The sequence below is a fragment of the Crocuta crocuta genome, unplaced genomic scaffold (genome assembly GCF_008692635.1).
Source record: "Crocuta crocuta isolate KB4526 unplaced genomic scaffold, BGI_CrCroc_1.0 scaffold257, whole genome shotgun sequence".
Lineage (NCBI taxonomy): Eukaryota > Metazoa > Chordata > Mammalia > Carnivora > Hyaenidae > Crocuta > Crocuta crocuta.
Window position 1 is genome coordinate 1,347,791 of NW_027532067.1, and position 11,734 is coordinate 1,359,524.

Consider the following 11,734-nt stretch of genomic DNA (forward strand, 5'->3'; position numbering starts at 1 on the left):
AGGAGAAAGAAACGAAGACAATGTTACTCAGAGAAACTATATAGTCTGATTACTCCAGAGAGAGAAAGAGAGAGAGAGAGAGAGAGAGAAAGGTAACAATGGAGGTGTAGAATATACATCTAGAAAATGGATTAAATGTGACTGTTTAAGCAAACCAATGACCAAAGTGCCCAGTCTAGCAGAGGGGAGGGATAATAGTGAGACAAAGGAAAATATATCTGCATAGAAAGAATTGATCTAAAATTAATCACAGCAGTGCATCCATATCGATCTTGCTCCAGGCTCCAGTAAAAAACAAAACAAAACAAACAAACAAAACTCTCCCCAGCTGGGATGTGCATGGTTTGGTGTAGGCAGGTCTTAGCCTCCACTGTGCTCAGTGGGCTGCTCCCTGAGGTCCCTCCTTGGTGGTTGTGGGGAGAAAAATGGCAGCGTCCCAGTCCCCTCCGGAACCAAGCACTGCAAATCACTCCGATCTCCCTGCTCCATGAGCGCAGCCAAGGTGGGCCGTGTTCTATGTCCCAACCCCGCCTCGTTTCCAGGTCCCAGTCCGCACACCTTATTGATACTGCTGGAAACACAATCCCACAGGCCGGCCGCCTGCCTGCTGGGGATTGAGCTGGAAGAGCTTCAGAGCAGTTTCTCCTGGCTCCGCCTGGGACCAGGGCACCCAGCCCAAAGTCAGCACCACAGCTAGAACTAGAATCACTCTCAGTCCCGAGCGAGGTTTTCTCTTCTCCAGGGACAGTTCTATGAGCAGTTTCAACCGCTCTTTCTTTTCCCCTTTACTCACCACGGCTCCCCACAGAAGGGGTTCCCTCCACTCCCTCCATGTCTCTGGGTCCTGGTACATTTTTATCTTTCCCAGTTTGCACTCACGCACCTATGAGATTGCCTTCCCTATGCACTCTGTCTCTTTTCCTCCCAAACTCCTGAGGTTCAGTCTCTACGTAGATTGGATGTTAAAGTTTATATAGAGGCCTTTACTAGGCACAGTCACATATTCAGTCCAGATGGTCTCAACAACACCTTACTCTCTCAAAACTGTGTCCTTGAAACAGTTCCATATTGGTGGGCAAAACACATTCCAAGGCCAGGGGAGAGAGTGAGGGGCCTCTTCTCCCTGGATCTAGCTCTAAGATCAACCAGTGGTCATATCCTCTTAGTGACCTCCTCTAACAGATGAGACTCTGAATTTTTAGTTAATACTGTAATGGGATGAGACTCTTGGGGACCTTGGGATATAGTGCATGATTCTGCATTTGGGAAGAACATAGTTGTGGCAGCCAGAGGTTGAACTCCCCATACAACCCATACCCTTGCATAATGCCCTCTCGCAGCCTGTGACTATAATGTAATATCCACCCCATGATCATGTCATCTATATTGCATGAGTGAGTTTAAGAAAGGGATATTATCCGTAGTGGGTCTGACCTAATTATGTGAATGGGGGATGGGTAGACATAAGTGCATTGGATCTTGAAAGCCAGTTAGAAATATTTGGTGACATTATATAAGCGCCTGACCTCTGACCATTAGTGCATATTCCTAGGCAAATACCATAACCGGGCTGAGGTCTCCACCATCAAACTGGGGTCCCTGAGCAAAAGACCCTCTGTGTCCTCTGCTTCTGCCATCAGCCTGGGGTCTCTGGCAGCGTGTGTGGGCCCGCTGCCTCCTCCTGGTACCCAAACGGGCTGCAGGGCGGGGCAGGAGGTGGATACTCCCCACAGAAGGAGGCGGTTTCCCAGCAGTCCCTGCGGCCTCGTGCAGCTCAGGCCTCTTGTCCCGGAAGCCGACGTGGACTGGCGCGATGGCAAGCACCCGGGCCGAGGGCTCAGGCTCAGGCTGGCAGGGGACCTGTGCGCTGGCTGCAGCCCTGCTCTGGCTGCACCCACTGCTGCTGTGTGCTGAGCCCAAGAGAGCCACCCTGGATGGTGAGTGCGGAGGTGGGGGGAGTATGGCGAGGAGCCCTCACCCAACCCACTGGCCAGGAGAACCTCCATCTGGCTGAGTGGGACCCTAGAATTCCTGGGTTGCCCGTGGACACGGTCAGGGAGACCCATAGTTGAGGAGACCAGGGCACCCCCTCCTCCTTGCCAGCGCTTTGCCACTGGATCTCAAGCCTCCTCTGTTCAAGAGCAGAGGCCCAGCACTGGCCTGTCTGTGTGGACCCCCAAAACCTCTTCACTTTAAGAATGGGGATGCAGTGCTTCAGAAGGAGAATTGTCAACTGGAATGTATTCCATTTGGCCTCAGTGTCTCTAGAATATTGGGCTGAGGTGGGAGGGGTGCAACCACTTAATCCTTAGTGGCCCGGAGTAAAAAGCATCCCTCCAGTGACTTACCAAGGGACTTAGTTGCTGGGACTTTAAACAGTGGTATGCTAGTTAAGTAAAATAAGGTCTGGTGAAGCACCTGGGCGGCACCACCTCCTGGCCTGGACTTGTGCACCCAATGATATGTATATGTGTGCCTCTGCAGCTGCCTGTATCATGAACCCCCCTTCTTACTCAGACCCACAGGCTGCTTCCTTAGCACTACCATCACCAGCAAAGCCAGGTGGCCTTTTGTTACATGAGCCATGTCTCTTCACCCTGGGCCTTGGATTTCCCAGCTGGAAAGTGAGGAGGGGCCATGGTGGGCCTGTGTCCTATTGATGCTGACATTCAGAGGCACCAAGGCTGGCATCCATAATATAGGTGCCTCTTGGATTGTCTCCACAGTGTGTGGGAAGCCAGCAGTAACTGGGAAGATCTTTGGTGGCCAGAACGCGCCAGACTGTCGGTGGCCGTGGCAGGCCAGCCTGTTCTACCGCGGCAAGCACATCTGTGGAGCTGCACTCATAGATGCCTACTGGGTGATCTCAGCTGCCCACTGCTTCCAAAAGTGCGTGTTCTCAATGGGCCCAGTGACTTGGCTGGGATTAGGGAGGGAGCACAAATGGACAGAACAGAAAGGGGACAATGTGTCCCAGCCCTTTTTCCCCAGGTTTTGTTCCTGGCTTTCACCAGGTGTCTGTGTGCACTGTTGCCCCTGCCTTTGACCCAGCAGTCCTCTCCACTTGGAATGCCATCCCTTCTCACCACCTAACTCCAGTCTCCTGACTCTCTGAGTTCACATCTCCCATTACAAAGGCCATTTACCTTATCTCTTCCTCTAGGGATGTTCCCATCTGTCTCCCTCCTCACACTTTGGTAATACTTACCAAGATGGTATGGTTGTCTCAGCTACATGTACATTACTTGTACATAGCTAAATGGAAATTAACTCTAATCTGATTATCAACAATTACTGGAAGACAAACTTTAGTTCCAAACTCATTGCCTCTAGCCCACCTTTTTGTCTTCTTTAAACATTAGGATTCTAAGTCCTGTTCCTACTCAAGGTAGATTCTGTTTTCTACATCTTGCCCAGCTCTGGGCAGGCCATCAAGATCTCAGTGGGTTTGTTTCCTCTTGTGCAGATGGTAGTGGGGATATGGCACAGGTTTTAGGCTTTAAGTCAGAGCAATAGTTCTAGGGCCCATACTTCCCAGGGCTGGGGGAGCATTAGTCAGAGCCTGGACAAAATGGGCAATTATTTTGTCCTCTTCCACTCAGGCTGTTCAAAGGTCATCATCGACATAACTGCCAGAGGCTTCCCTTGGTCCTAACCACCTGCACATTCTAGCACATTTCTCTCTGGAGGCGTCTTGGGACTCTGCCTATTTAATTAGCACCCAGCAATCTTCAGTAGAATTATGTGCCTAAGAGGAGCTGTGGTCACCACTGTCTCTATAGGCCAGAGTGAGGCAGGAAGCAAACAGCCTCTGTCCTGAGATGGGATGCAGACAGTCAGGAGTGTGGTCTGCCCCTCAGGTGTGTTCTGAGCTTATTCTGTGCCCAGAGGGAGTGGGGAGAGCATCACACTCCAAGTCAGAGGAGGTAGAGCCACTGGCATCAACTGACTTTGAGATCCACTTGGTTTCTGTTTGTTTATTCAGCACTCGTGGGTGGCAGGTCCCACTGGAGAAGATGTGGAAATCCAAGACCCACCTTTAAGTTTCTCATCCTGTCAGGAAAGTGAGGCATAAACCCAGCTACTGTGAGACATGATGGAAAGACCAGAATATGCAAGAGGGTAGACCCTGAGCCAGTGTCAGGGGAAGTAGCATGGGTTGTATCAGAGGAGGGGCTTGGAGCTAGTAGGGCCTTGTGGGAGAAGAATTCAGGCACAGGGAGTCTGGGCATGGGAGCAGCACAAGCAGGCCATGTACGTTGGGAAGTTGCTCATGTTCCAGAAACAAGTTCAGTTCCATGCACTCCCCTGTTTGCTCACACAAGCTCACTGAGTGTCTGTCTCCAGATGGGGACCAGCCTTTAGGGAAGTCTGAGTGTGAAGACTGGGAAGAGAGAATGGATTATTCCGGGCTGGGAAATGGGGTCTTTAGAACCACTCCAAGCCATGGGACCTTCCAGTGGTTCTGGTCAGAGCTGGGAAGGAGCCAAGTCTCCTCTGCTCTAAAAGGAAGGGGTATAGTTTGATGTGCCCCAGTGTTTCTTTCCAGCACTGAGATACTCTGCTCCTTTGATTTGGGGACAAACTGGGAAAACCATCAGAAAATTTCAAAGGACAGATTTCCGAGGCAATAGGCAGGAATCCAGCCTACCTGATGAGAATATTAGGAAAGGAGGAGAGAGCAACCTCTGGAATAATGGTGATGTCTTTTTGCTTATGGGGTTGGGGGAGTTAGGGGTAGGCAGTCAGGTGAGGTGTGAGGGTACTAGCCCAGTGCTCAGAGGAGACAGGTGATAATACAGCCTCTCACAACAGGTCCCGTGAACCATCTGACTACTGGATCCTGCTTGGGTACCATCAGCTCCAGCATCCCACTGAGCATAGCCAGCAGATGACAGTATATCGAATCATTGTTCACAGTGACTTTAACAAGTACTACTTCATGGGCAGTGACATCGCCCTGTTGCAACTGCATCTGTCTGTGAATTTCACTTCGCACATCCTCCCTGCCTGCCTCCCGCAGCCTACCACAAAGCTGTCCCTTCACAGCAGCTGCTGGATAACGGGCTGGGGAATGATCACCGAGGATGGTGAGTAGGAGCAAGGCAGGCAGGGAGGGTAAGGGCTGAGGAGGAGGTTCTTCAGTTTCCTTCTGTCCATGGTTCAAAAAGTCTGAGCATATCTAACTTTCGGAATTGAGAACTTGGACTCTCTGACTCCAAGCCATTCTGTATTCCACTGTGATTCACAGGTCCTGCATAAGACCATGTCAGGCCCCTCCAAAGCTTCATCACACACCTCTTGGGCTTCCCCTACCGTGGAAGGTACTTAGGGCAGCAGAACAGTAAGGAAATGAAAACAAGTTTGCTTGCTGGCCTGAGAGGCAAAGTTGGGTGTTTATGGATTAAGAACATTTTCCTATGTGAATCTCACTTCCCTTCATCCATTAACTCTAGTAAAACTTGCCTGTTCTTCCAGCTTGCTGGGCTTATACATTTTAGGCTGAGAGGAGAAATAGTGAGCAAAGAATTTTTTTTTGCACAATGGTGAATGCTTTTGATTTAGGAAAATGTAACATGAAGAACGCAGAATGTAAATTTGCCATGATTTGTAGGGTCATAGGGTCATGATCTGGCAGAGTATCTCAGTGGAGGTATTTGGGACAAGATTTTCTTTGCTGTGCTCCCGGCCACTATATATCAGTCACACTGTCTAGTCATGAGAACAGCCAACTCTCCAACATTTCCAAAGACACCCTCCTGGGATGGACTGTCACTCATTAAGAACCACTGGCAGAACAAGGAGGATTCTGCAAGACTGGTCAGAGGACAGGAATTGGGGTATGAGGGGAAGTTGCAGGTTAGAGCAGCCAGCAGGTCAGGGAGCAGCTGACATCAATGACAGACTCAGCCTGTAGCTGTTCTTCTCCCTCCATGTTCTCCCCTCCCTGACCACAGTTGCTGGGCCGGGGCTGTTCCTGAGGACAAGTGAGGGCTGTACATGGCAAGTACTTCACAGGAGGGAGCTGTCATTGTGACACTGGGCTGCCACATGAAAACACCAGTCTGATCTGTGAGCAATCTGTGGAAATAGAATCCACATGGAAAGCATCCACAGACCAGTTGCTCGTTGAGGCCTGGCCATGTCTTATTTGTCATACTACCTCACCCCACCCGGCATCTATTAGGTACATCACTGGAACTTAGGCCAAGTTGGGACTCTCAGCCTCCACCCTCTGTGCCTCTATTTCTATCTCTGCATAGCTGCCAGATTAATTATTTTCAAAACACAAGGAGGTCCTTTGGTGGTTTCCCAGTGTGCTTGAATGAAATCCAAACTCCACATACTGCTGAGGAGGCCTTGCTCGCTCTGGACCCTGCTGTGGCCTTGTCTCATTTTATTCAACTCCCAGGCCACTGAAGCTGCACAGACCTCCCTCCTAGCCCTTCCCACCATAGATCCTTCCTCTTTGCTCTCTTGTCTGCCTTGAATGTCTTGTCCCTTCATCTTTTTAAGTCCTCTGAGAGACTTCCCCAATCCTGTCAGGTGGAATTGGCAGCATGTCCATTAGCAGGCTGGTCGGGGAGGGACCTAGTCCGTCTCCCAGGTTCCACCCCACATCTGACCCTCTCCCACCCCTGACTCCCTGCAGATTTCCTGGCTGCACCATTCCAGCTGCAGGAGGGAGAGGTCGGCATCATTGACAGTGAGGTCTGTAAAATGTATTTCCAATCACCAGACTCCAGCAGAAGTGAATATTCTATACACGAGGATATGTTTTGTGCTGGGGACCTCATGACAGGAAAGTCCATCTGCAGAGTAAGTGAGATTGGCTCTGTTTATCTAGTGGGAACTCAGGCTACCTCTCTTCTCCTATGGAATCTGTCCCTTCTCCCTTTGTGTCTTCTGTGGATCCTCCCCCAGCCCCTGACTTCCTCCTCCTAAGCCCACCCCAGCCTGGAGTTTCAGAACTGAAGGTCAGAAGATCCCAAAGAATACTAGTTCATTCCATACATTTATTCTTTTAAAAAGATTTATTGAAGAATAGCATGCATAGAAAAGGGCATAATTTCTATGGTGCTGTTTGTTGCATTTTTAGAATTGGCACAATTGGGCGCCTGGGTGGCACAGTCTGTTAAGTGTCTGACTTAAGCTCAAGTCATGATCTCACGATTGGTGAGTTTGAGCACCGCATCAGGCTCTGTGCTGACAGCTAGCTCAGAGCCTGGAGCCTGCTTCAAATTCTGTCTCCCTCTCTCTGACCCTCCCCTGCTCACGCTGTCTGTCTCTCTCTCTCAAAAATAAATAAACATTAAAAAAAGCTTTTGGGGGGGCACCTGGGTAGCTCAGTCAGTTGAGCGTCTGACTTCAGCTCACGTCATGATCTCACAGTTCGTGGATTCAAGCCCCGCATCGAGCTCTGTGCTGACAGCTAGCTCAGAGCCTGGAGGCTGTTTTCGATTCTGTGTCTCCCTCTCTCTCTGACCCTACCCTGTTCATGCTGTGTCTCTCTCTAAGAAATAAATAAAACAGGGGCGCCTGGGTGGCTCAGTCAGTTAAGGTTCCGACTTTAGCTCAGGTCATGATCTCACAGTTTGTGAGTTCAAGCTCCTTGTGAGGCTTTCTGCTGATAGCTCAGAGCCTGGGGCCTGCTTCGGATTCTGTGTCTCCCTCTCTCTCTGACAGTTCCCTGTTTTGTTCTCTCTTCCTCCCTCCCTCTCTCTCCCTCTCTGTCCCTCTCGCTCCCTCTCTCTTCCTCTCTGTCTTTCTCTCTCTGTGTCAAAAATGAATATTTTTAAAAACTACCAAAAAAATTGGCACAATCATGTAACAACCAGCACCCAAAGAATTCTCCTTATACTGCCTTCCTGTCACTAACTCTCTGAGATTCGCCCTGGCTTCTGAAGCTCTGTGGATTAGTGTTGGGACTTACATACTTGGAATTATACAGGATGTATTCTCATCTGCTCTCTTCCCACTATGTTTGTGGGATCTATCCATCTTGGGTGTAGTTTACATTGTTCATCTTATTACTGTACAGTATCCACTGTGTGAATATACTATAGTTTTAATTATCTACTCTAGTCTTGGTGGCATTTGGATAGTTTCCACTTGAGACTATTATAAATAGATTTTCCGTGAACATCCTAGTGCATGTGTTTTAGTGCACATGGGTTCACATTTTGGTTGGGTAGGACCCTGGGAGTAGAATTACAGTGCCATAAGGTATGCACAGGTTCATCTCTCACAGATACTGAAGAGCAGCTTTCCAATCCACTGATACCCATTTGTACTCCCACCAGCAGTGGCTAGAGTTGTGGTTGCTCCACATTGCCTCCAATACTTCATGTTGCCTGCCATTTTCAATTTAACCATTGCATGTAATTTTTAATTTGCATTTCTCTGGTGAATAATGAAAATAAGCACTTTTTCATAAGTGTATTGCCTCTTTTTAAAAGTGTCTATTCAAGGGTTTTTTTTGCCATTATTTCTATGGGGTTGTGTGTCTTTCTCATTGAATTGTAGAGTATGAGTATGTTATTGGACATGTATAGAGAATGTTTTCTCCTACTCTCTGGAAACCTATTTTATGGTGGGGAACCCGAGACCCAGAGAGGAAAGTGGATAGCCCAAGGTGAGGTAGCATGATCATAGTCAAACCTAGAAAAGCCATGGAGCCATGGCCCCCACATGCTTCCTCCAACAGAGCTTGTTCCTCTACTGCTCCTTTTGCTAGCTCTTTGGCTCTCTTCTTAACCATCTCCCACCAGCTCAGAAACATACTGTCATGACTCCTACCTTAAAACACCCGATATGTACCTTCCCTTCTCACCAACCCCCTGACCTGGACCCTGATTCTCAGCCTGCCTTCCCCACAGGGCTCACCCACTGCAAGCACCCTCTCCTTACTTCTTTCTTGCCTCAGCCCATTCTTTTGTGCTTGCCCTTACTCAGAATAGTCTCACCAAGACAGCCAGATGCCTAGGTGCATTTCTTCCCTCCTCCCACCTGGTGCTCAGCCCTGTACCCTGCAGCACATCCCATCATACTTGAAGAGCAGGCCCTCCTGTGTCTCCTGCTTTCTCCCTCTTCTTTCTGACCTCCACACACCAAGGACCCACCACTCAGCCCTTATTCTGCTTTTCTTGCCTTGTTCCATTTTTACCTTAGATGGAGGGAAAGGGTCAGATAGGGCAAATCTTGTGCCTCACCATTTCTTGCTTGTCTTTATCACACTCTTTCTGCTGCAGTAGTTCAGGACTAGGTCTCCCTGTGCTGATTTCTGCCCTGTCACTCACTGTGCTTCATCCAGCCCCAGAACATCCTACCATCCTTTTAGGATCTGTGTCAGGTCACATTACTTCCTTGCTGAGTGTCCTTCAATGGCCCTTCATCCATACTCTCCCAGCTGATAAGCCTGGGCCTGGGCCTGCCACTTCTCAGCCTCAGCTGTGCCAGCCAGGCTGCCTACCTGTGCCTGCAACTTCCAGGTAAGGCCTTGCTTATCCCTCCCATCTCTGCTTAGAGGTTCTCTGATGGCCCCGTTAGGGCAACCCTTCCTGCCATTTACCACCCCCTGGGTGCCTCTGTTACACATCTTGCATCTGCACATGGTGTATGCTGTCCTGTCTGTGTTCATGTTCCATGTCATTTCAGTGTCCCCTACACATAGAGTACTCGATCATGTTTACTCAGCAGAAGGCTGGCAAGGTGCTGTGTTTCTTTGGTCCTTACTTTGTAGCCCATGAGATGGAAGTATTATGCCCGATGGTGCCTCCCTGTCTTGGAGTCCTGACCTCAAAGTCGTTAGCATTTTTCTGGAACCCCTTTGGGCTCCCTGCCATTCTGACGACACTACCAGTCTGGACTCGGGTATCACCTCTTTTCCTCTGAGCACATTTAACAGTTTGCATTTTCTAAAGAAGCTCCACAAACCAGAGACCTTAGTAAGTCAAAATAAATGCCCAGGTAGGATGTAGTACTGGACTGATGATTTAGCCAGAGGCCTTCAGGTGCCATGGGACTTCAGGTGGTACTTTCTCTCCATAGGGTTGGGAGCACAAAGGGCTGGTATCTGATATCTGGGGTCCACCTGTATATTCTTATAGGTCTGTGACTGCCAGCCTAGAAGGCTGCTCAGAGTCCCCTCCACCGACTTTGAAGTGAACTCCAGAGCTCTACCCTTGCGATTTTGATAGAAGAGGTCTGCAGTGGGACCCTGTGTCTGGATTTTTCAAATCCTCCAGATGATTCTGATGAGAACAATTCACAGCCCCACCTTAACATGAGGCTTCCTAAACTCCGCTCTGGTGGAGGGCAAGGCCACTGTCCTAACACTGCCTAAACCATGTGTGTGCCCCTCTATATTGGTCCCCATGACTCATGCTGTCTCTTTCCTCAGGGAGATTCTGGGGGCCCCCTGGTCTGCAAGCTGAACGGTGGTACTTGGTTTCTGATGGGGCTGTCTAGCTGGAGCCAGGCCTGCCGCTATCCCGTAGGCCCCAGTGTCTTCACCAGGCTCACCTACTTCTCCAGCTGGATCAATGAGAAGAGGAGCACCTCGCCCAATCCTGATCCTTCTTTTGCTCCTCCGCAGGACAATCCTCCTATTTTAAGTGACTTTTCTTCTCTGGGGACTGTCCACAAGCCCAGCACCTGCATAACCCTTGTGTCTTCACAGACCCTCCTCCTACTGCTGATTTCCCTAAGGACTCTGTGACAGACCCCATGATGCCCCTCCTGTCCCTCCCCAACAAGCTTGTCTGCATTAGTGTCAACAGACTCTACATTCTTCTTAAATGTGTCCATCTCTGAGCAATTCTGTCTATCTGAGGCTTGCTCCAGGCCTGACAAAATTTAAAAGAGCTTATTAAAGAAGCTTCCTGCTCCTATTTCTGATCTATCAGAGCTATCTTCCACCTCCACCCTACTGTCCTTCAAGCTCCTCAGCACATGAAGGTCTCCCTCCTCCCTGAGCTGGAAGTAGGGAAGGGCAAGGACATTGAGGGCCTGGTTAGAACTGGAACTGAATCACTAGCCTTGAGGAGTCTTCCAAAGAGGTGTCATGGCTTAGGGGCCAGGGCCTCACCCCATGAAGGAAGTGGCATGCCCTAGGTCTCACAGAGCGCTAATGGCCAGTGCAATAGGGACAGGTCCTCCTAGGTGTGGATGATTCACCCTGAACTGGAGATGAAGAAGGATATTCCAGGCCCACAGGTCACAGAGGCTGTTTGAAAGGCTCTATTTGAAGAAGACTGTGAAGGGCTCTGGTTACCAGGCTAAGGTCCAAAGTCACAGGTCAGCTGCCCTCAGAGCTCTGCTATTAGGATATTCCCCTTGTACCCACAGTGTCTGTCCTCCCCCAATCTCTAGGGGCTCAGACTGCCATCCCTTGGGAACCTGTCTTAGCTTGTGGTTTGGCTGACCCATGATTTGCTGGCTCAGCACTGAGCCCTAAGCCATGTCCTGAGCTGTGCCCTACAAATGTCTGGGTGACAGAATCTTAACTAGTTAGCAGAATACTCAGAAGAGTCTCACAACCACAGGCCCCCACCCTGAACCCTTGGTGATCAGGGAGCAGCCCTCAAACACTGCAGATCCACTGTATCCAAAAATGCCATCAGGTGTTCCATGCAAATTCTTTCCAATATTGTGTCCCAAACAACCTACACTCTCACCAGCAGGTGAGAACAGATAAAGTCACATGCACATGGTCACCAGAATCTTGCTGGCT

General features: G+C 49.6%; 1 protein-coding gene across 1 annotated transcript; it reads left to right on the plus strand.

The window, feature by feature from the left end:
* The first annotated feature begins 1,813 nt into the window (after positions 1 to 1,813).
* LOC144241781 (serine protease 40-like) lies at positions 1,814 to 10,846 on the plus strand. Its single transcript, XM_077776406.1, has 5 exons — positions 1,814 to 1,937; positions 2,727 to 2,889; positions 4,816 to 5,090; positions 6,653 to 6,819; positions 10,403 to 10,846. Exons 1-5 carry the CDS (start codon positions 1,814 to 1,816, stop codon positions 10,718 to 10,720), a joined length of 1,047 nt encoding a protein of 348 aa, XP_077632532.1. The 3' UTR covers positions 10,721 to 10,846.
* Positions 10,847 to 11,734: the final 888 nt, after the last annotated feature.

Excerpts from the sequence above, each read along its gene's own strand:
- LOC144241781 (XM_077776406.1), top strand. The coding sequence starts at position 1,814 with ATGGCAAGCACCCGGGCCGAGGGCTCAGGCTCAGGCTGGCAGGGGACC. Across the intron at positions 5,091-6,652 it reads GGGAATGATCACCGAGGATG|ATTTCCTGGCTGCACCATTC; the intron begins GTGAGTAGGAGC and ends GACTCCCTGCAG. Across the intron at positions 6,820-10,402 it reads CAGGAAAGTCCATCTGCAGA|GGAGATTCTGGGGGCCCCCT; the intron begins GTAAGTGAGATT and ends CTCTTTCCTCAG.